A 24,834-nucleotide genomic window follows, 5' to 3' on the forward strand; every position below is an offset into this window, starting at 1 on the left:
CTTATCTTCAATGTAATTACGAGTTAATAAGAAAGAAATATATAGATATGTATATATATGTATACATACATAGCTTTAGATAGGTTCATATATATACTCACGCACATGCCACAAAAAAAAAAAAAAAAAAAAAAAGGAAAAGGTAGGATAAAAACAAAACACGCCAGAAATGTTAAAACCACATAAATCATGCCAAAATTCTAATTTAATGAAGCAAAAATTCACAAAAAGATCCCAATTAAAATAGTTTGCTGATATATAAAATAATTCAACTCAAAATGGTGATCAGTTTGCAATTTTTTTCTTTTTTCATTGACAATGTAATAAAGTTGGCAAAAGAGAAGAGTTTCATGACTGCAAAGAAAGTATCTGCTTTAAATAATGCAAGATGTGGAATTTTGTGATAAATTCGATGTTATTAATCTTCATCTCATGTACATCAATGAACTTGTAGAAGACTACACATATCGTGGCAGCACCTGCTGACAGTTATCTATGACAGAGATGGTTGGAGGGAACAAGTCAGAAGTATTGTATGGTCAAGCGATATATAGACAGGGTCTATATAACTGATGTCTTTTACATTGTGATGTGTCAAGATATATATATATATATATATATATATATATATTGAAAATTCCTACTTTTGAGACCTCGGCTTGGGGTTATTAGTTGGTTGGATGACCGTGTCTCTTGTTGAGACGAGGTAGGTCCATTCCACGGTTTACTTGATCTGTATTTATTAATAGAATTTCTTGTGTGTGAGGGGTTTGCTCAGACATGCAAGAGGCTCGTGTTTTGAATCCTGGGTTTGGATATGTCTAACTGATGAGCCCAAACGAGGGCGAAACTAGAGTCTTGGATTTCTGGTTTATTGGCTGTCATGGCTCTTCTAAGCTGCGACGTTGTTTGGCTGTGGAAATATATATATATATATATATATATATATATATATATATATATATATACATACACACACACGTGTTTTAACATTATGTGATTGTCTAGTTCTTTGAATGTGTGTATAAGGTCTATTGATCATCCCTAGTGTTCATATGTGGATATTTTTATAACAGTGTGTATAATAACTATTGACAATGACAACTTATATAGTTTTAGAAAAGGACCGATAATATTGTCAGTGGGATCGCCAGCAAAAAACACATACCATCAAAGTTACTTTTATGTTTTCTGAAATTAAAGATGCTTTTCATTCGAAAAGGGAAACACCAAAACTTGAATTATATTTGGATATAACTGTTTATTTCCTGCTGAATCCCTTCTTAGAGTTTGCGCACACTTCCTACAAGTGTAGATTTTGCTGTTCCGCTCTTTTGACATCCACAGGCCTCAAGTCCAAACCTTGAAGCACAAGACCCCCATTTGTCCGCTAACGCATTGGATATCAAACTAATCTCTCTATGTGTATCTTTAAACTATCTTTTCTGAACTCTCTGATCATGTGACAGATAATAAATCTACGTTGCACAAAACGAACATAATTTTGTTGATGTTAGTTTCACCAAGTTAACATTTTTGGGGAACTATTTTAACATAAATAATTTTTAAATATTTATTTTGCTTTGATAACATTCTTTGTTATTAAGATATTTCTAATCTAAACAATGACAATCGGCTAACCAGTATTTTTCAGGAGCCATTAGCATCAGGAGAATCTGACTCCTTGGCCTTTGGATCAAGATCACAGTGTAGTATCTGTTCTGATCAGTGGAGGAGAAATCCTTCATGACTGAGACAATTTTTATTTTTGTTGCTATTCAGTTCCCATTTTGTGGAGTGGATTTCCCCCCGCATTAAAAACCGACCTTGTGTTTAACTGCCTTCGTGGGGAGGTTAGTAAATAGGAACATAAAGAGAATCCCAAAAAATCTTTGGATCCGAATGATTGGTACATTATTCTTAAATGTTTTCCATCTGGGTGAATAGTTACAGTTTTAAAAATAGTTAATTTTGTTTGGACGATTTTAGCAATAAACATTTGATTGTTGTTATTCAACATCATTCATTTTGTATAATTCAGATGATTGTTGGCATTCGTTTCCCTGATATCTTTCTAGTTAGAATTCTTTCTAGAAAAACACTGTATACTTACAAGAGGGACTATGTGAATATTGCCAACATCCCTAAGTGAAATTATTCATTGTGACAATTAGTGATGGGACGATTCCAATATTTTTCTTGATTCCGATACAATTACCGATTCAGATCCTAATTTTTTATAAATCTCTAAATATTTAAATATAAAAGTGTTATTTTGTCCTGATTACTGTAAAAACATCTTAAATTTGCCTATGTTTTCTCAAACGTAAAAACACACTTGTGAGGAATTGATCTAGAGATTTTAGTCTTACTGGAAGTTTAAATAAATAAATATTTTATTATTACTACAAGCAGTGGAAGATGTTTCTTAAACCAAAATCAAAAAAAAAAAAAAGATAATTTAAGGAATCAGTTTTGGTATCAGAAAATAGGCACAAATTTTTCCAATTCCGATACCTCAAAAAGCTGATTTTTCCGATTCCTGATTCTGATTCATCGTCTCAACACTAGTGATAATATTACTGTACGCTACTCTCTTTACACCGTAGAAATGTATTGTGTGTATTTGGAGATGCGTGTAATTTTGCTGTGTATTAAACAGCGATAGAACAAATAAAATAATTTATTATGAAATAGTGAAATCGTGTTACAACAAATGTGTATTCCTCGGATGCACAGAAACTACCATGAAAAATAATGGCAATAACTAGTATAAAAAAAAAAAAAAAAGTCAATTTTTACGAGTTAGCATTGTATCATTTTTTTGACCGGCTTCATTCTGCTGTTCACATTAGTTTCCACAATTCGTTCTAAAATCAGGTACTTACAAGAGAGACCATGTGAAGGTTGCCAACATCCATAATGAAAGGTGCTCTGGAACTGATAAGGCTCAAACAAAGCGCACCCAGATCATTAGCCATATTGATATTCACTTTACTACTACCATCTTCCTCTAGTATTAATAAACTTAAAAATAAACGTTTCAGAAATATAAATTGTATAGTTTTTTTTTTCCATTTTTCTTTTTTCAATAGGTTATGAAGTTAGACTTCCTTTTGCCTCTTTAAGAAAAGAATAAAACTGATCACCAAATTGTTATAACTTTTTCATGTATATTTCCATCCATTCAAACATGTACACCTTGTATATTTGATTATGTAGGCAGCAAGTTTCATAGTGATTGCATATGTTGATCAATTTTTCTAATGGCAGAATATGATTTCAAGGATTTGAAGTAAATAAACAAGATCAATTTATGAAAGCCATTTCTTTTTTTCCTTTATTAATATTATTATCATTATTATATAGAAGTTTTGTTTGTTTTAGGATTTTAATCAATAACCCCACATTAATCTTCAATGGAAAACAAAATAAACTTATACACACAAATATTAGAAGAATACACGTGTCAGAATTGGTAAAATCCATTTCCTCAAATAGAAGTTTCACACCATTTTTATGTTTCCTTACAAATTCAGATACAATAATATTAATATTAAACCTTATGCTTAGAATCTTTACTCCAATTTTAATCAAAATCCATTACATGATTTTGTAAATAACAAAAATGTCTAAAATTTAAGGCTTAAGCTTAAGAGGTCTTAACAAGAAATTGAAATTCAGAGACTCTTGCTTAATTCATGGATCAAATTTAATGCAAATCTGATAAGCTTTGACTTTTAATTGGAAGGTTGTCATCATATCATACCCGCGAAAACATCTGAATTTCTACAAAGGCTTCCATTTAAATTAAACTTAATATGGCTCACATTACCTACCTTTATGTTTATCAGCTGTGTTCTAAAATTGATAATTGTCAGTTTTAGTTTAGGAGTGAATCCTATTCATACAAATATATAATTATATACCAAACTTAATATTAATAGAGTTACATAGTCTCATACTACCCAAAAGTAGAAGTAATCACTCGACTTTCTTCCAGTATATCACATCTTGTTTTCATACTATGCCTTATTCTCTCATTTTTATTGTCTCACCAATTTTTTGTATAAGGATGATTTCAAGTCAATTTAAATCATTTGATGAATAAGACATCATAAGATATAAATATTAAAAAAAGTGTATGAATAAGACATCATAAGATATAAATATTAAAACAAGTGTAAAAATTTGTTAATATTTCTACACAGTTTGTTTGCTTATCACTTCATACATACCAAATCAGTTCTCTCTGAAATTATTTTTCCTTTAAACAAACTCCCTCATTATATATAATATATCATATGCACAAATACCTACAATCCAATCCAATATTTATTAGGAATATATAAATGTTTCATCCAATAGATCTCAAAAATGTCACTGTAGACTAATTCGCTGACTTATTTTAAAATTTATTTCTTCTATAAAATTATATTCCTCAATTAAAAAATCTAATTCTATGGTACATTTAGTTTTGAAAATTTCCTTGCCAATTAAGAAACCTCCCTCCTTACTTATGCTTAGTAAAAAAAAAAAAATGTTATATTATTATTTTGAGATTGTTTTAATTGATATAATTTTATACACCAAGTCCTTTGCTGTTGTGGAATGGTTTGTGTGCTCCTGTAATCAGATGATCTACATTTATGAGGTGGGATGGGGGGAATAATCTCCAAACCAGACAATTTAATGGATAGGAGATCTTAACTAGTTAGAAAAAAAAAAACTTCATGATTAAAAAGTGAAGCATTAGCAGTACAGTGTGGCTGCTGTATTGGTCATGGTTGAATAAAGGATAATTTGGCATGTTGCATATCAATAACAGAAAATAGATGAAATTGTCAATCACAATGACACTGATAAGACGAGAACTGATACTAGCAACTGAAAGAGATGTTAAGCCTAAAATACCATAACAGATTTTTGTCTTTTGGTAGTTAAAATCTGTTGGAACAATTTGTTTTTAGGGAGATATGTCAGCTGACAATTAAGAACTAAAATTAAAAATCTAAAAACATTCATTCTCCCTTAAAGAATATTTAAAAAAAAAAAAAAAAAATTAAAAAATTGTCAAGAACCTATTTAGTAAGTCACAATTATAAACTATATGAACCTACTCAGTTTTGTCCAGGATGCAATAATAAATTTTTCTGTTTAATTTTTATCTATTTGGAAGTTTTTACTCTTAAGGTAAACTCCTATTATACTCTTCAATTTAAAACGAGTTATTCTTGACGATTTCTATTTTTAAGTGATTATTAAAAATGTTTCGTAATAATAGCAGTTGAATAATAAAAAAAAAAAAAAAAAAATTGTAATTAAGAATGTTATTATATTACCAATAACATGGTACCACAATAACAAATGAAAATTGACCAGTTAACAGCAAAGTTTGAATTGTAAGTTTAAGTAGTATTTGGGCACGAGTTTAAAAATTTGACAAAATTGTTAAATCTAAGAATCCCAAACAATTTTTTTCAATTGTAATCTTTGTTGAAATATTTGTAGGAATTTCAATTCAGCAACCAAGAAAGAAATTTAAAAAAAATTAAATAAAAAAATTTTGAAAATCTAATTCACCCTAAATCTGCCAAAGAAATTAATCAGCATACAAAATCAAAAGGAAAAATCTAATTTTTAACACTGCATATATTTGAGTGAAAGTTTTGATTGGGTTGGCAAAAAGTCTCACATACCTAATAACCACCGTTGGATGACCAAGGTCATTGTTGGTCGTCCTTTAATAGCCGCCCAGTTATTTTTTAAATAGTTAATTTCAGATTGGAAGAAATCAACATAAAACTGAGGATCAAGCACTGCGTAGAAATGATGATGGTCCATAAACTGTAAAGGTGGACAAAGGTGGAACTCATGCAGATTATTAATAATCAGAAACGAAACAATAAAAAAGGAAAAACAATTAATAACAAGTGCAAAATTGTGCTGACACGAGTGAGAAAAATGTGGATGGACAGTGTAACCATCAAAGATTGTAACAAGATCGCGGACGGAGTGAGGGTCCTGTAAAATAAACTTGATTGTCAGTAGAGGTAAAGATTAGAAAATAATTTAGTCACTATAAAGAAAGAAATTATAAAAATGGGAGGTTTAATAAAATATTGGAGAACAATCAATAATTTGAGTAATTATGTAAAGCTATAAGACAACAACTAAAAAAAAAGAAGAACTATTAAACAACATTTATGCATAACACAACAAAAAAAATAAAAAAGTGGACACACTACAAAATCACAAATCACATCCAAAACACCATTAGTAGACCGATATTTCATTTCTTTATTTAAAGAAACATTTTCAGAGAATTCTGAATTTGAAAAATTAAATTGAAACAAAAAGTAAAACGATCAAATAATGCTCAAAAACATGGAAATAAAATATTAAAAGAATGTATTTTAATGAATAAACTTCTGAACAATTTTATTCATATTAATTTTATACAAATTATTTTTGATTATTTTTTAGAATTATTTTATTGTTTCTTAACTTCGACATTTATAATTTTTTTTTGTCTTTATCGATGTTGATATTTATACTACCTTTCAACCAATGTGATAACCAACCCTCTTCAGGTGTTTAATTCATTTATGTACAATGATGTTAATCCTGAAATCACACATAATATTGCATGTTGATTAGTTGTGAATGCTGATGTTTCTTATATACATAAGTATGTTATTTTATTATTTTTTTTTTAATTAATGCTTATTGCCAAACAAATAATTTATTTGGCTTGTGTGAATTAAAAAAAAAACAAAAAAAAAACATCACAAATCGAAAAATGAGATACATACAGAATTTGAGCCTGCGCCTCAGAAAATGAACTGCTTAATGCATATATTATCTTAAACTGCTTTTCTTTTTTTTACTTGGGAGTCACCACTTATCAAGGCCTGACGGCCACTCAAGGATAAGGGTTAAATGAATGTAAGATGGTAGTGTAGTAGCCATTAATGGTGTAAATTGGGTAGAATTTGATTATTTATGGAGAAGCCTCAACAGGAATTTGTTTACATTGGATTTGAAGGCTACCATGTTGTATTCAACTGGGAAGCAGGGCCAGCGGAATAATGTTTCACAGGCAGGTTGTTCTAAGAAAGAAGCTTTGTTCATGGAATCTGAGTTTAGCTTTAGGTATAGTTAGAGAGTGCGGGAAAATCGTATATAGTGGGTGTAGCTAGTCGAGTGTTTTTTTTTTTGTGCATATTTGGCAAGGGGTAACCATAAAATGGAGTTCAGCTGAGTACTTGCCATGAAAATAACTATAGAGCAGAGACAGGCTCGCAACATCTCTCTTGTGTGAAAGAGGTTGCATGGAAAAGATAAGAGCATCACCTACTAGGTTTTGAAGCCGGTTTTGAACTCTTTTGTATATAGTAAACTTGGTAAGATGAGAAAAAGCCAAATAGATTATTGATATGTCAAGACACTGCCTTTACTTCTCTTCTTGTGCTTTAATATTTCCTTTTCTTTTTTAAAGTAATGTTCACAAACAAGTAGAAAGGGGGGGGTGCATACAAAAGAAAACTATCAACATACAAAATCCACACTAAAAAGTATTAACTGTGATTAAATGTTTTGGATCCTCTCAAGGGAAATAAAGGAATTCATTGATCAAAAGAATTTTCTAGCCGACACTTCATTACGACTAAATGATGAAGACTATATAACAAGTTTCAAAGAGCAATAATCTCATCCTACTTTTGAACTGACACATTAATGGACATTTAAAGCATAATCAAATATTTTCAATACAATGAAACTGAAAGTTGTAAAGGAAAACATTTTGTGGTTTGGTTTCTTTTAAGTGCATACCATTGTAATATATATATATATATATATATATATATACTTTTTATTTATTTTTACATAAACATTTAGGTATCATGACACATTCATGAGTATTTTCATTCAACTAGTTATAACTAGAAAGATCATCAGGCGATGTTGCTTTTACAAAAGTCCAGTCCTCAATGGATATTGGAGATAGTTCACGGAAGTTTTTGTCTGGAGAACAATCACATGTATTAAAAAATTCTTTCTTTCAATTTTGAATTTTTATTTTTATTTTATAAAGCAAACATCACTTGATGATGTTTCTAGTTAGTTATAACTAGTTGACTGAAACATGCTCATGAATGTGTAGTGATACCTAAGTATTTATGAAAAAATAAATAAATAGTATATCTTGCTCTACATTGGTATTAAGCACTCTTGTATAAACCTCATAAATTCATTGAATGTTTTACCTCTGTATTAAATTAACCTGGCATTTATATAATATTGAAGCATGGAAAAAAGCCGTCTGCATCAGTTGGCTTCTAGGTTACTGCATTCTTATGCTTCTTGAAATTCACCCAAACTAAATCTGATACTCCCCTATGAACACATACACGTCATGACTACGTCACTGTATATTTCCCCTCATAGTTGTACCTTATGCAATGCAATGTGCATATACTTTTGATGCCTTGTAGTGCATCCATGCAATGATTTCATTATCATCATCACATGCATCCTTTAAAATCTGATATATTGGACATTTATTGTTTAATCAATAAACAGTGCATGCTATCATGATTTAAGTATGTAAAAAAAGTATCAACATACACAAATAATCAAACATTATCTTTGATTATAGGATAAACAGTATATATCCCAAGAAGGTCGGAGAGCACATCAGCTGAAACATAAATGAATATAAACGTTGATGATGACAATAATTCTAAGAATAATTTTAAAAAAAAGAAAAGAAAAAAAGAAAAGAAAAAAAGAAAAGAAAAAAGAAAAGAAAAAAAAGACTAATGCAGTCGTGTAGAATTCATATTATTTTGGATTACTATACTTAGCTTTGTTGTTATTCTCGCAACATTTTGGCTGATGTAGTCTTTGATTAGATATGAAATTTTCAACTAATTTACTTCATAGCAGTAGATTGTTTCCATTGTACACCATGACCGGGTAGAAACATTAAGTAATTTTCAATTTTATTACTAGTAGTAGGACAGTAGTAGCCTCCAACCTCTAAAAATGATTGATGCTCAAAGTTTTCATCCATTGTCACTGGTTCATGTGGACAATCCTAGTATGAATTTTGAAAGCTTTAAACATAATCTTGTTTTTAGATGTGTAGTATTACAACTTTATATATGTCATTCACAGACAGACTAGCTCTTCAGTGTGGCTAGACAGCACCCAAGACCGAGATCAAACTAACAACCATAGAGTTGACAGTCAGTAGTTGTATCCATTAGGCCATTTGGACAGATGCTGCAGCAATACTTTTGTTAGATTCCAAAGTCCAAGATTTTTACCAATCATTTTTTTTTTTTTTTCAAAACATAAACTTTGGCACAATTTACATATGTTTCGTTCATAGAAGAACACCAATATTACTAATACCGGATATTTCTCATCAGAAAATTCTCAAACAGAGAAAAGCATAGTGATGTAATAAATAAAAAATCCGAAACCAAAATAATTTGCATCAAATCAATCTCCAGTTGTGGGAGAGTTTCAGCAATCACAATGGTTTTCTTCTAAGTTAGTATTTATAATTTAGAATAGTAGTCCAAATAATGCAAATGATACCAATTATGAAAGCCCATCTTAAAAATATAACAATAATCAAGCAAGTGGATTCTTTTGCTTGGTAATCACTAACCTGTTTAGAGTTGATGAAGGTAAGTGGAAATGGTAGTTAATTTGTATGGCAGACATGATTATAGGTTGTGGGTCAATTAGTGTTAACCTTATTGCTGTACAATTGGGTTAATTTTAAAGGAAAGAGTTAATCTTTTTTTTTTGGGGTGGAGACAACAGATAGTAGGTAAACTGCTAAAAAGAAATTAAAAGGTAGTCATCTTGGTTAGTGAAATGGAATGAACTAAGATAATATAAAATATTTATTTCTTTGTTTTAAAAGAGTATTTGAAGTTTATAGGTTTTTAAGATTTAATGAGTAAAAAAAGTAAGGAAAAATAAAAGTAGGTGAGGTCGCGAGAAATGTTAAATAGCGAAATGGGGGCGGGGAGAGAGAGAGAGAGAGAGAGAGAGAGAGAGAAAATTTAATTTAACTAGTTTGTTTTTGAGCCGACTAAAAGATATAAATAGGCAAGAGAATTAATTGAGCTAAAGGAAAGAACACATAAGTATCACCTGCCTCCCAATCAGGCTGATCAGATATGAGCCGCCTATCAAAAAAAAGAGAGTTACATTCTCTTGTTTGATCTTACAACATCTATGCATGAAAAGATCTTTCCTTTAAAACTGTAACTTACAAAAGCACCACTATCCAGAAATGAAAGCCTGTATATTTCAGTCATACAAAACTGCATAGCACCACGCACTTATCACAAAGAAACTGTTAAATATTACCTTGAATAAAGTATGTAATAGTTTTATTCCCTTTTATTTTCAGCTTAGCACATAAACAATTATAAGAAAAAAGAATTAAAGAATTAACAAGAAAAAAAGTAGGGGGGGGGGGGCGATGATATAAAACAAAAAAGCAAATTCCTATGAATCCACATTGTACGGCTTTTTTGACCAGCTCAATCCTGTTGTTGGTATTGGTTTTTCCAATTCTTTCTTTCTAAAATTAGGTACTCACAAGAGGAACCATATGAAGGTTGCCAACATCCATAAGTGAAAATGATGCAATGAACTAGATTCAAACTTGGCAAACCCATACTGTCAGTCTATTCCACTTCATCACCTCTACCATCTCTTCCCAGGATTCACATTAAAAGGCAATTACAACAGGAGAGAAACCAATCCTAAAAGGCGATTTCATTTTAAAAAGGGAACATTTATTTTCTCCACTTGAAATGACACAAAAATGTATAAGAAATCACAAACATTAAGCTTTAGTTTTAAAATATGCTGGTAAAAAAAAATGAAATTCTAACATCACAGATATGCAACACGAAAGAAAAATCAGAAACTTGTTTTACATCTAAATCCAATACAGTTAAATGAAAACGATACGTAAACATTTGCTGTTTATACTATCATAGTATTTAACGATATAATTAAAAAAAGCTTATTTTTGTTTTCAGCTAAGCCTTACAAACGGATCCCTATATTGGTATTTAAATCTGAGGGAGTGTAAAGGCTCTGGACCTTAAAACTTGTGGATCTATTATACAGCCCTACATAAAATAGGAATATTTGGTTAAAGCATTTAGTTTTTTTTCCTTTTTGTTTATCTATAAATCAAAATTATTTTTCTTTCATTTGTCACATTTAACATTTTTATTAAAATTGATATACAAGATTATCTTGCATGCTAAAACATCATGAAATTTTATCTTCAAATTGTTATGCTTTAAATTCAAATGAGAAAATAAAATATTCTCATATTAAGGATCAGGGAGACTTAAATTATGTAATCACAGCATTTATTTAAGAAATCATAATTCATAGGCTCCATTTTGTTTTGCTTTTTGTCCCCAGACCAATGTTATCAGTTGATCTCTGATAAATAATTGAAATGAATATGATCAGTTTTAAAAAAAAAAGAAAAAAAAAAAAAAGACATGATTTGGTAAGTTTGAAAGTCAGCTTCAATAGTTTTAATCTTTTTTTGCCCACAGTTTATCTACTTAACATAAACATTCTATTGCACGTGTCCATCTCTGTAACATGCCTTCTTCCAACTCAACCTCCTGTTCTCTTCATATTTTCTTTTATGCGTTTGGCATGATCACATTTGCATAGAGACAGCAAGAGTCTTCATTATCAAGTACAAAAGCAACTGTAAGCCGCCATTTTCTTTTCTTTTTTTTTTTAAGTGACTGAACCCTACAAAGTATACACACATGCTATTCAAGTACGTTAACATTTTTCCTACAGGCAAGATATTCAAGCATAATCATGCCTGACAATTGATCTGTAAGTTTCAAAATTGTTCAAGACTCAGTTTGTTTGTTTGTTTGTTTGTTCTGTTTTACGGCATATCAACCACTTTGGGGTCATTTAATGCCGAAAGGTTCGTTATGTTGTGTTAAATATTGGTTTGTTCTTCTTAAGGTTTTTTTTTTTTTTTTTGGGGGGGGGGTCTTTCCTTATATTTTTGAGTATATTTTAGTTTCTTTCAGAAAATTGATAATTTTTTGGGGATCAATCTTGTTTAATATTGTTTTCAGATTTTTTTCTTGGTAATACTTTGTTCGGATTTGTTCAAGGTCAATGCAGTTTGTCAGTATATGGTGTATTGTGTAGGGTTCTTGACACGTTATACAGTTTGGTGTCTCCTCCCCTTTTAGTAGATGTGAGTGGGTGATGTGAGTGTGACCTATTCGCAGTCTGGTCATTACTACCTCTTCCTTTCTTGTTAACTTTTTGGTGTTTCTCGTTCCAATATTTGGTGTTATTTGGAATAGTTTGTTTTTGGTGCATGAGCTCCAGTTTTCTTGCCATTTTCTCTTCAAAAATGTGTTTATTTTAGTCTTTAGGTCTGTATAGGGGATTTTTCCACTTATGTGGTTTTGTTGCAGAGTTTCCTTTGCTGCCTTATCTGCTTGTTCATTCATGTATATGCCGATATGGCTTGGTATCCAGCAAAAGATAATGTTTTTTTTCATGGTTATGGCATCTATTTTGTTTAGCAATTTTGTAATAAGTGGGTTTGTCATTTTTTTTTCTTTTAGAGATATGAGTATTGAAAGTGAGTCAGTAAATATGATATATTTTTGATGGTCATCATTGGTTATTATATTCAGTGCCGAATCTATGGCTGTTGCTTCTGCGCTGAAAATAGAAGATTCGTTTGGGAGCCTTTTCTTTAGTTTTATTTTTTTGTGGATGGCTGCGCATCCTACTTTATCTCCATCTTTTGATCCGTCAGTGTAAATTTGTGTATATTCTTTGTATGTATTCTGGATGATAAGTAGTTCTTCATGGAAGGTTGATGGGTGGGTTTTCGTTTTGGGATATTTATTTAATTTTAATATTATGTGTGGTTGTTTGATCATCCAGGGTGGAGTTTTTGATTTGTTATATTTATGTATTTTTGTAATGTCCATTTGGGCTTCTGTGAGAAGGTTTTTTATCCGGAGGCTGTAGGGCTTGATGATATTTTCTTTCTTGTTGAAGAGATGTGTGTATTGTGGGTGGAGGGTACATTGGTATGCAGTATTTGTTGGACACGATACCAGCTTTAGGTAATATTGTAGCGCTAACTTCTGTCGTCTTAGAATCAGTGGAGGCTCATGGGCCTCTATATAGAGGCTTTCTACTGGAGAGGTTCTAAATGCTCCCAAGGCTAATCTTAATCCTTGATGATGGATTGTATTTAGTTCTTTTATGTAGGACTTCCTTGCTGCTCCATAGATGAAGCATCCATAGTCCATTTTAGATCTGATTAGAGTTTGGTATAATTTCATTAATGTGACTTTGTCTGCACCCCAATCGGTGTGTGCTAGGACTTTGATCAATTGCATTGTCTTTTGGCATTTTGCTTTTAAATATTTTATATGCGGTATAAAGTTCAATTTTTTATCGAATATAATACCTAAATATTTATGTTGGTCGGTGAGTGGGATGTTCTTGTTATCCAGTTTCAGGTTGGGGTCGTGGTGGAATTTTCGTAATTTGCAAAAGTGGATGCATTTAGTTTTTTCCTCTGAGAATGTAAATCCATTTTCTATGGCCCATTTGTTTATTTTATTCAGACAGAGTTGTAGTTTGCGTTCGGCTGTTTGTATATATTTAGATTGGTAGAATATAAGTAGGTCGTCCACGTATAGGGCGTTTTCAATTCCTGGGTCTATGTTTTTTATGATATTGTTTATTTTAATGTTGAAGAGGGTGACAGACAGGATACTGCCTTGGGGGACCCCCATTTCTTGATCTTTTTGGACTGAATAAGTGTTGTCCATCCGTACTTGGAAGTTTCTATTTGTTAAGAAATTTCTGATAATTTCTGGCATTCTACCCCTAAGTCCTAGTTCATACAGGTCTTTTTGGATTCCGTATTTCCAAGCGGTGTCATACGCCTTTTGCATGTCAAAAAAAATTGCTATTAGATGTTCTTTTTTTGCAAATGCTTCTCTTATGCGTGTTTCCAGTTTTATTAAGTGATCGGTGGGGCTTCTATTTTTCCTGAAACCCGACTGGCTTTCTGTAATTAGATTTTTGCTTTCCAAGTACCAATTTAACCTTTCGTTAATCATTCTCTCAAAAGTTTTGCACAAACAACTAGTTAGTGCAATGGGTCGGTAGTTTGTTGGGTTTGTATGGTCTTTTTTTGGTTTGGGTATTGGGATTACTGTTGCCTGCTTCCAGTTTTTTGGAATGTTGTTAGTTATCCATATCTCATTGTAAATTTGTAATAAGTAGTCCAGTGATGGTTTTGGTAGTTTTTTGAGGAATTGATAATGGATCTCGTCGGGGCCGACTGCTGTATCGGGAGATTTGTTTATTGCCTCCTCTAGTTCTGCACTGTTGAATAATTGATTGTAGTTTTCTTCATTTTTTGATTTGAAGTTTATTTTTATTTTTTCTTCATTTTTCTTTATAGCTTGGAATTTTTTATTTTGGTTTTTTGATGATGAGTTCATTGAGAATTGTTCTGCTAATTTATTTGCGATATTTTGTTTGTCGGTAATCTTTGTGTTGTCGCATATAAGGTGTTTAATAGGGTTCTTTGTATTTTTTCCTGCTATTTTTCTGACCATCTCCCATACTTTTTTGGGTTTTGTGTTTTGATTAATTTTTGTTACATAGTCTTTCCACGAGTTCCGTTTTGATTCTTTGATAGTTTTCCGTGCTTTGGCTTTGCTGTTTTTATAGGTGTCCAAATTTTCTTTCGTTGGACTGTTTTTGAATTTCCTTAGGTTTGCACGTCTGGCTCTTATAGCTTCTTTGCATTCTTTATTGTACCAGGGTTTGTTATATTTTGTAGTAGTGGAACTTTTTGGTATGTTCTCCTCGGCTATTGTGAGTAGGGTGTTGCTGAAATATGTGATGTGTTCTAAGTCAGGATTCGCTTCAGGTATTAATCTGTATTGACATGTATTTTGGAAATTTTCCCAATTTGCCTTTTGTAAATTCCAGCGGGGTGTTTTGTCTTCTGGCTTGGGATTCTCGTTTTCTATTATGATTGGGAAGTGGTCACTTCCGCATGTATCCTTATGTGTTCTCCAGCTATAATCCATGTATATAGTTGGGTCACATAGTGTTATATCGATTGCTGATAGGGTTCCCGTTGGTGGGTGCATATATGTATTCTCTTTGTTGTTGAGTAGGCATAGATCATTTTGGTTAATTATTTTTTCTATGGTTTGGCCTCTTTTGTTGTTTTTTTTACTGCCCCACCATATATTGTGACTATTGAAGTCTCCCAACAGTAGAAAAGGTTTAGGTAGTTGTTTGATTATATTGTTTAATTCTGTTTCGTTTATTGTTTCATTTGGTGGTATATAGAGTGAGCATAGGGTTACTGTTTTGTGTAGTGTTGCAGTTATTGCAACAGCTTGCATATTTGTTTTTAAGTTCACTTTGCTGTGTGGAATGTTTTCGTTTATCAGTATTGATGATCCACCGGTGGCTTTGCATGATAATTTGTTTATGTGGTTGTATATTGAGTAGTGTTTTATGTTAATTTTGTCATTTTCTTTTAAGTGTGTTTCCTGTAGGCAAATTATTGCAGGACATAAGGATTTGATAAGTATTTGCATTTCTTCGATATTAATTTTTAATCCTCTTATGTTCCACTGTAGGATTTTGTTAGTCATGGTTTATATTTTCTTTTGGTTTTGGACTGTTGGTGTTTATGTCTACGTCCATAGTTTCGATGTTAGTTTGGGTGTTTCTTTTGGAAGTGGATGGTCTGTTTCTTGTTTCTGGTGAGAGGCTTTTTTTGGGTTTTGGTCTGGGACTTTTAGATTTACTTTGTCTTGACTGTCTTTTTTGGCTACCAGTTTCAACTAGTTCAAATTTATTTTCATTTTCAATTAATACTAATTCTGTTTTTTGTTTGTCATTTTGTTTTTGGGGGGTAGTTTTTTTGTTGTTCTGTTCTATTTCCATTTTTTCTGTTGTTGTGTGTTTATTTTTAACATCTGTTTTTGTCCTTGTTAGTGACTTGGATCTTTCACGTTTTGATAATTGAGGAGGTTTCATTTCTTTAGAGATTGATTCCTCAATATTGATGGAAGTTTTTCTGATTTCCTTTGTTTCGTTTTCTTTTATACTGGGTTGTTCGTTTCTGACTTTTATTTGGCTGTTAGAATTTATTTTCAGTTCTGATAAAAAAGATTTTAATTCTTCAAGTATGTTCTTTAGTTCTTTTGCTAGGTTTGCAATTTCTGGAGCAAGGTTTAGTTCATTGTAGTTGTACATTTTGTTTGCTTGTTGGGTTATTGTGGCATATGAGTTTTTGGTGCGATTTGTGACTTCTTTGCGGGCTTCTTGGAAGGTTATATTTTTTTGATATTTGATTGTTATTATTTCCTTCTCTTGCTTATATATTTTGCACTGTTTTGAGTGAGAGTGGTGCTCTTCTTGACAGTTTGTGCATTTGGTTTTATTTGGACAGTCTTCTTCATCGTGGTCTGGGTTTTTTTCACTGCAGTTTCCACATGTGAAGAATCTTAGACATTGGTCTTTATTATGTCCAAACTTTTGGCAGTTGTAGCATTGTAAAGGTTTTGGAATGTATTGTTCTATTTTCGTTCTTTCATAACCTATATTGATGGTCTCTGGTATTTGAGGATAATTGAATGTTAATATATAAGTGTTTGTATATATTACCTCTCCTTTTTTTTTAAATGTGATTCTTTTTACATCTGTGACCCCTTGGTTTTTTAGTTCTGTTTTGATTTCTTCTGTTGTGCAGACGGAGATTTCCTGGTTTTTTATGACTCCTTTGGAGTAGTTTAGTGTTTGGTGTGGATAAGCTTTGATGTTTGTTTCATGCAATTTTTGTAGTTGAAGTAGAGTTTTGGCCTGTTTTTTATTTTGTACTTCTACCAATATGGTACCATTCCTTAATTTTTTGACATTTTTAGGTGTTATTTTGCTTGATATTACCTTTTGGATAATGAAGGGTGACATTTTAGTTAACGGTATATTAGACGTTGCTTCTAGCACGATGAATCTTGGAAAGTTTGTATCTTCATTGTCGCTGTCAGAGTCAATTTCTGTGTGTGGTCTCTTGGATTTTTTGGCATTCATAATAATTTTTGAAAAATTCATCAGCCATGCTCCCCACCCTCCTCGGAGCCCCTTATGGGGAAGAACTATGAGGGGGTAAATCCCATTCGCCTCGGTTCTCCAGGGCTACATAGCTGGTATACTCAAACATGGGGAGGTTTCCAAGCATTCACAATATATGGTTATGCCCACCCAAGTATGGGATTTCCCTGTATTTTTATTATTCCTGATGGTTACCTTTTTCCCAGCTTGATTGACCCTTCAGCCATCGCTTATTAACTCAGTTTATTGTTTATGTTGAGTGTTAGTGTGTTTTTGTTTGGATTGTCTGAATTAGTGCTTGTCATGACCAACCGATTGATTGGATCGGGCCTATCCAACCTCCCGTCTAGCCTAGTAAGGGCCAAAGTGGTGTGTTGTAGTATCATGTTATTATTTCCTAGGCATGTTCCACTCAACCACCAGGATCCCGTTCTTAATGCATTACGGGTTGCCACCAACGGTCAACTGGTGGTCCCATTGAAGGATTTTTACCCTCTGCAGGGGGGCAGTTGGTATGTTCTATCGCCCTACCAACTAGGCAAAAAAAAAAAAAAAAAAAAAAAGAGGGGGTGAGGAGGTGAAGGAAAAAGAAAACGAGGGAGGGGAAGGGGAGGAGAATGTTGTTTTTGTTTTTGTTTTCGCAGAACATGACTAAGTTTTGCAAAAGGGAATAAAAAAACAAAGACATCTATGTAGGTGCGTTTCATCTCAGGAAGTCAGTAGACAGCCTGATCTGGTAGCACCAGGTTCAAGACTCAGAATATCATCTCAATGTTATAAAAATAAGGTTAGAGGAAGGATCATGTGTGAAAATCAAAAGGGATCTCATTATCATCATTTTAAATGCTACAAAATAAAAGGCTTGATCACTGCTTATGTTCCTACAAATGTTTTGGGTACTCATTCTGAAACTAATAGTGATTCAAAATTTTACTCTGTGTGTGAATATACTGATTGTATATACACATCTCAACCAAGGCGATTGGAAGTCCCTCTTGGTATATTTCCAACAGTGAACACAAAACCAATGATTAATTCTATTTTTTTTATATAAAATAATTTTTTTTTTTAATTAAAACCTCAAAAAGTAGATAAAGCACTCTTTATCTTTGGAAAGAAATCATCTAGAAATGGAGTTTGATAAAAATACTTGTCTATTATCTCACTAGGTTGGTATCAGAAAGAGCGTCCAGCCTATAAAAATTATAAAGTTTTGCCTCACTTAATTATGGAATATCTTCTGAAGCAAAATTTGTCACATTTACACAGGAATTAAAAGATACAGTCTTTCACTAGTCAGGTAGTCAACAGATTCAAAGGGTGAAACAGAGCGCTACTTCTATCACTCTTTGGTGGGGGAGGGTTGCTTATAAAAGATCAACAGATGGAGCATCCAATTACTCAGAAATGAGAAATTTATATTCTAAAAGCAAACCAATAAAATTTCAGCTCATCTTGTTATGCTATGTGTTCTACTCAACATGAAACATGTTTAGATGCAAAATAACGTTATGAAAAATATTTTCTATAAGGCGAAAAAATTCATTAGAAGTAAAGTTAAACTAAAACTATGTAGTAGAATATTGCTTTAGACAGAAAGACACCAGAGATACACAGTGAATAGGCTGAGAAGCTCTTCCTCTTTTCTGTAGACTGCAAGAAAATGTTCTTTCTTTGATTATTTTATTGCATATCAACCCGTTTCATGTTATTTAATGCCAAATCCAGTAATTTTGCAAAAATGTTTTTATGCTTCAAATTATTTATATATTTAAATATCCAGTGTTTAGTTTGCTTTTTATTTTATATAGGAAAATTGTTGTTTTTGACTTTGCCGAACATGATTGAGTTTTGGAAAGAGAAAGAACCCAATATCATTAAAGTTTGGCACATTTTAGGTCAGAATGCCAATATCTTCAGACTCTTTTTGAGGAGCTGCTCTCATTCTCCCTAACATATTGGTATTATGTATATATACTGCATATTGGAGATGAAATATAAAAACTATGAAAGCATTGCTAAACCCTGATCATTTTTAACAACTTTTACAATCACTGTTATCAAGAAGACAACATCAACAAAAGAGAAGAATAGAGAAAACAAAGTTCTTTGCATCATCAAACTAATAAGACTCAAGCTATGAGATGAACAGTCATCCAGATAATCTGCTGATATCAAAGAATATGACATAATCATGTTGATACACTAGTTAGTGTTAAATTAGCAACATTCAGTTGACCATTTCAGAACACTAGACACTATATGTGAGAGAACCGCAACAATTTCCTGCAAGTACTAATGTTATCAAAATCATCTCCCTTGACCAGGATATACACGCGACTCGAGACCTTTTGTCTATTAAAGCATCAAACTGAATTGAACAATTGGTCCCTGTAGTACGACAAACAAGGATGGTGTGACCATGTGCAACCCTAACCTTGATGGACTCAGTCCAGACACAAATACAACAATACATAATTATAAAAAATAGATTTTAGATCATTATGTGAGAGATAAAGGACAAGTGAATGCAGAAAGCTAGGTAAAGTATCACATTAAGGATTTAAATGCAGGCTTGGTTGTAAAAGTAGTTGCGCAGTAAAAGCAAGATGGATACTTGTGATGAAATAACTTTAAATTGTAATCAAGAATTTAGCTACTTTAAATTAGCGTTATTTTTTTTTTCTCGATGTTACATTATTATAGCAATCTGATTTGTATTGTGTTTTTGTTGGAAATGACAAAACAATAAAAATCAAAACTATACTTGGTACAGCTTCATAGCTGTACCAAGTATAGTTTTGATAACATGTCAAGTAAAATTTCAAGAGAAGTTAAAATTTAACCATATGCGTGGATGTAATATATATATATATATATTACACACACATACATCTTAAAAATATATTGGGTCAGAGATCACCAAAAAGCCATTCATAGAATCATTAACAAAATTTACAACTTTTCTGAAATCCAACCATATTTGATACAACTTTGAACTAAGCCAGACTTGTCCAAGTTCCAGTCATAAATGTCCAACAGTCTTTGTTCTATAACCATTCAATTATATGTGGAGACACTTTGGTGTTCATCTCATCACTAGGAGGTGTAATTCTGAATAGACTTCACACTCACCAGATCTGATCTCCTAGATTGTTATCAGTGTTTGGTTATTTTGAAGAACAATCCATGGATTATTCCTGAACTACAAAAAGCCATCACAACCCAAATTAGGGAAGGAACAATTTTATATATTGTATCCAAGTGCGTTTTTATTGTACAGCAATAAAACAGATTATTGGACATTCATAATTGAAACTTGGTGGACAAGTCAAGCATAGATTGAAGTTTATTTGCACCAAATTTTGTTGGATTGCAGAAAGGATTGTGAATTTTATTAATGATTCCATGGGTGACATTTTTGGGGTGGCATGTAACACTGTATATTCTACAAATTTTTCATAAATTACATAAACCAAAGACAGAGCTACAGGCTCTATGATTGGTTATTTTGCTTCTAAATGATAAGTTTATAAACGATTGCAGCCATTGGTCTATTGTGTGCAAAGGATTAGATATCATAAACTGAACATTTATTTTATCAACCTGACAATATAAAATTTCATTGAGATAGAAGTTATTTTAAAATGTTAGCATAGTTTAGGAATTATTTGTTCACAAAGATCAAATTTTCATCCAATATACTTAAATGTGTATGAAAATAAAGATTTTCATCACTAATTATTACAAATTTAAAAGTTTTTTTTCAGTATTTTATACAAGGTTTCTACATGAGATTTTGCAATTCATAATTATTGAAAAGCAAAATAAAGAAAATGTCTGTGTGTTTGTATGTGTATAATGTTAGATAATTATAATTTTGTATACCTTCCTTACAGATTTGGTTTTTTTTTTTTAAATTTGAATAAATTTTCAATAATAAGATTTTTCTATTTATATATATAAGAATAAAAACAAATTAGTAATATCAATTGTCAAGTTGAAAATAATACTGAAAGAAACTTCTAAAAATTATTTCATGAATTATGACAATTTTTTTTACTAAGAGACTAAATCTGATGGCTTCATCAGATTCTTCTTTCTTAGATTTATCCTTAGCTGCAGCAGGGTCGCTGGCAGCAACACCACCACCAGACAAGACCGAGGCAAGGTTCTGTTAATCAGCTGCCACAAGTGCATCATGGTCTTTTCCTTTACGTCCTGTCGAATTCTACCTTCAGTTCATAAGACTCAATACTCACACGATCAAGAAAGAATCGTTTCAACATCAAACGGTTTACCTTCACCAGAATTTAATACAGAAACTTTAACCAACAAAAGCAAATGAACAAAGCCGGGTTAATAAATGCAAAGTTTTGTTAACAACAATAGCATTTAATATGCAAGCTGCTTGCAATAGCTTCTTTTTCAGCCTTTAATATGTATGCTTCCAACAATTGTTCCTCTTATAATCATAACCATTTAAAGGTGATATATATCTCCAACACATGCCAGCATGTAAAACCAATGTCAAACTGATGATGATAGGGATTCTGGGAATGTTTTGCTCATAAGAATTAATCCAGTAAAGTCTCACCATATTTATATAACAGTGCTCAATAACAAGTAGAGCTATATATTTAAATAAACAGAAAACATGAATAACGAGTAAATGTGTGACTAGAGTTATTATTAAATTGAGAGCGTAATATTACCTTAGATTCTCAAAGTTTTTCTTTTTATCATATTTTCATATTTTCTTTTTCCTTAAACTTGTTGTTTGACAAAATTAGAGACAGGTTTTAAAGTAACTTTACTTTGCCTTCTTGGCCTAAGATCAAAATGTAATATCTGTTCTTCAGATGCTACACTTCAATTTCTTGTTCTCTCGCAGTGGAAGAGCATCCTTCACGACTGAGACAATTTTTAACTTTTGTTTCTTTTCTCCATGTTAAAAAACGATCCTGGTGTCTAATTCTGTCCTATGGGGAGGCGTTAGGAACTTTACTCCATTGCTGATAGACGAATTAGCGAGTCCCATTAAAAGTTTGACGCAATTAAGGAAAAAGAATATGTAAAAGAAAAAAATCTAATGCAATGCTTAAAAACACTTTTAAAAAAATTAAGTAATTAATATATTTCAAATAATTTTTTGAGAAACATTTCCTCTTAAAAAATAATTTAGAATTATGGTTGCCCCCCCCCCCACCTCCGGTTTTTACTTTTACATTGATTATTTGAGTTCCTAAGCTGGCTTTAAAAATGGTTTCAATAAAATATGTCAGTGATGTTTGATACCGACTTTCTGCAAAGCAGGTTTGAAAATGTAGTCTTCTAGTTGCTTTGCCTCTAGCCTTCTTAGACACATTTTTGATAAGCTGACACACACACACACACAACATTTGTTTATTTTTGTTTCGATACTTCTGAACAAATTCAGTTATTTATAGAAAAGTGCATTTTTACCTAAATGCTAGTTGGGAATAATTTTCTCTTGACCAATGTGATGCTCCCAGATGGAGAGTGGCTTGCACATATGTAATTATCTCTACCAATAATTAAGTGGATAGTACCAATGTCTTGTGAGATCAGGGATGAGGAATTTGTAAACTTAAAAATCACTTAGATTTAAAGAACCTATGGTCAGAAATCAGAGTTAAATGTGTGAACACTCATTTGTAGTGATATAGAAGTAGTTCAGACAGAAGGTTCCATAAAGCAACTGGATCAAATAGTAGACATCTGCAGGGAACAAGACCCTAATTTGTTTGTAATTTATCTTTAATCTTGTAATGTATATCAATCAACCATAATGAGATACATTGTGTATCCATTTATAATGTTCCTATGATGTAACAAATTTGTCTTTCTCCGTGTATAGAAAAGGAGGTGCTAAGCCGAAGGACACGAGTGGGAAATATTTGGAGAACCAATGATCTTTACTATGGCCCATGAGTTCATTTACTGCTTTTACTATAAGACATAAGAACTTGAGCCTGACCAGTGTTTCATTTAAATAATATAACTTTTGATCACAAACATATGCACACAAAATCTTCATTATAATAAGAATGATTTGTGTATGCTAGAATAAATAGGTCCACTATGATCTTAAAAATCATTTCTATGTTAGGACATTTCTTTAAATAGACAACACTTGAAATGAATCCTTTAAAATTTAAATGGACTCAGAATGTGCAAGATTTTTTTTTTTTTTAATCATATAAAATTCTCTTGTTGGTAATTATAATTTACAAAGTAAAACATAACAAAGTACATAGAAACTTTTTAGAGATATAAGTTAATACACTTGTAATGAATGTGAAACCAGAACAAGACAATAAGTTAAACCATGTTTAATCTCCATTCCTTCCACAAGAAAAATGAAAGGGGAATAGTTGGCCAAAGCAAAATAAAATTAGTCGATTACTGATTAAAAGAATACAAATGTGTAAAGAGTAAATTTAGAAAAGTCAGGAAACCTGAACTCAAACCTATCTATAGAATGAACACTTGAGAGATATGCTGTGAAAAAAGGCTACCATCCAATGCTTGTGTTGACTTTGTCTTTTTTTCTAATGCGTAGAATTCCAGATCACAGGGTGATGAACCATTGGTTGATTTAGTCACATGATCACCAGTGTAAAAGTAGTGATATGCAGGTCACACTCTTTTTCTGCATTTTTAGGCTGACTGCTGAGCGAGTCAACATGGTTGCCAAAATCCTTTTTTTTTTAGTTTAATTACTGTAGACAATATTTGTTTGTTAACTGCTTCAACTTTATTTAGATTGGGTGACACTTCAGACTAGTTCTAGATGTAGTCATTTCATTGCTAAACTAGTTCTGTTGAGGTGCCATGGAGACATCATGTGGTCAATTGTGGACACGTCTATACCAGTTATGCTTGATATGTCTCTACAAATATCAGCATGTTCACCTTTTTCACATCTCCACATATCAAGTTTTGACATGTGTTTGCATATTTTTAGTGTATTACTTGTAAGTATAAATAAATCCAGTTATAGTTTATATGTATACTAGCAGGCCACCTGGCATTGCTCGGTCGTAAGATACTCTTAAATATGACATTTTAATTTGTGCAAATTACATATATTCTTATAGAGATAATTTGCTATCGATTATTATATTAAACCTAATATATAGTAGTGAGATCAAAACAATATTTATATATATATATATATATATATATATATATGACTTGGGTGCCATCAGCTAGAATTGAAACCAAAACATAATTCTTCACATACATTACATATATATAATTCACCTGTCATCCCTTTTAAAAAAATGGAATCGCTCGCTCATTGAAGACAAGACTCAAGCAAGCAAGGTCTACAGAATTTTATAATTATATAGATATGCAATTTTTAGTTTTTAATTTGCATCTTTCATTTATGTTTAAGAACACCAATTAAGGGTCTGATAATTATTATAATTGTAACAAGACAATGTTAAAATATATGATGATTATAATGAGTTTTATGTAATAGACATAGGAGTCAATAAATATGTATGGATCAGTGAGGGGACAAGAGAAAGATCAAACCGAATATCACTTCAAAATATCAAATAAATATAAAACATCACA

General features: G+C 31.6%; 1 protein-coding gene across 12 annotated transcripts in view; it reads right to left on the minus strand.

The window, feature by feature from the left end:
- Positions 1–24,834, minus strand: part of LOC145254914 (putative phosphorylase b kinase regulatory subunit alpha) — a 179,214-nt gene that overhangs the window by 107,136 nt on the left and 47,244 nt on the right. For 9 of the 12 annotated variants that reach the window (XM_080113903.1, XM_080113908.1, XM_080113909.1 and 6 more), the window contains exon 16: positions 5,700–5,847. The exons of the other annotated variants lie outside the window; for them this stretch is intronic. In XM_080113903.1, coding sequence (XP_079970029.1) covers positions 5,700–5,847 — 148 coding nt within the window. The remainder of the gene's footprint in view (positions 1–5,699; positions 5,848–24,834) is intronic. 12 annotated transcript variants of the gene reach the window in all.

Source organism: Euprymna scolopes, chromosome 3 (assembly GCF_053919585.1).
Source record: "Euprymna scolopes isolate OS-2025 chromosome 3, ASM5391958v1, whole genome shotgun sequence".
Lineage (NCBI taxonomy): Eukaryota > Metazoa > Mollusca > Cephalopoda > Sepiida > Sepiolidae > Euprymna > Euprymna scolopes.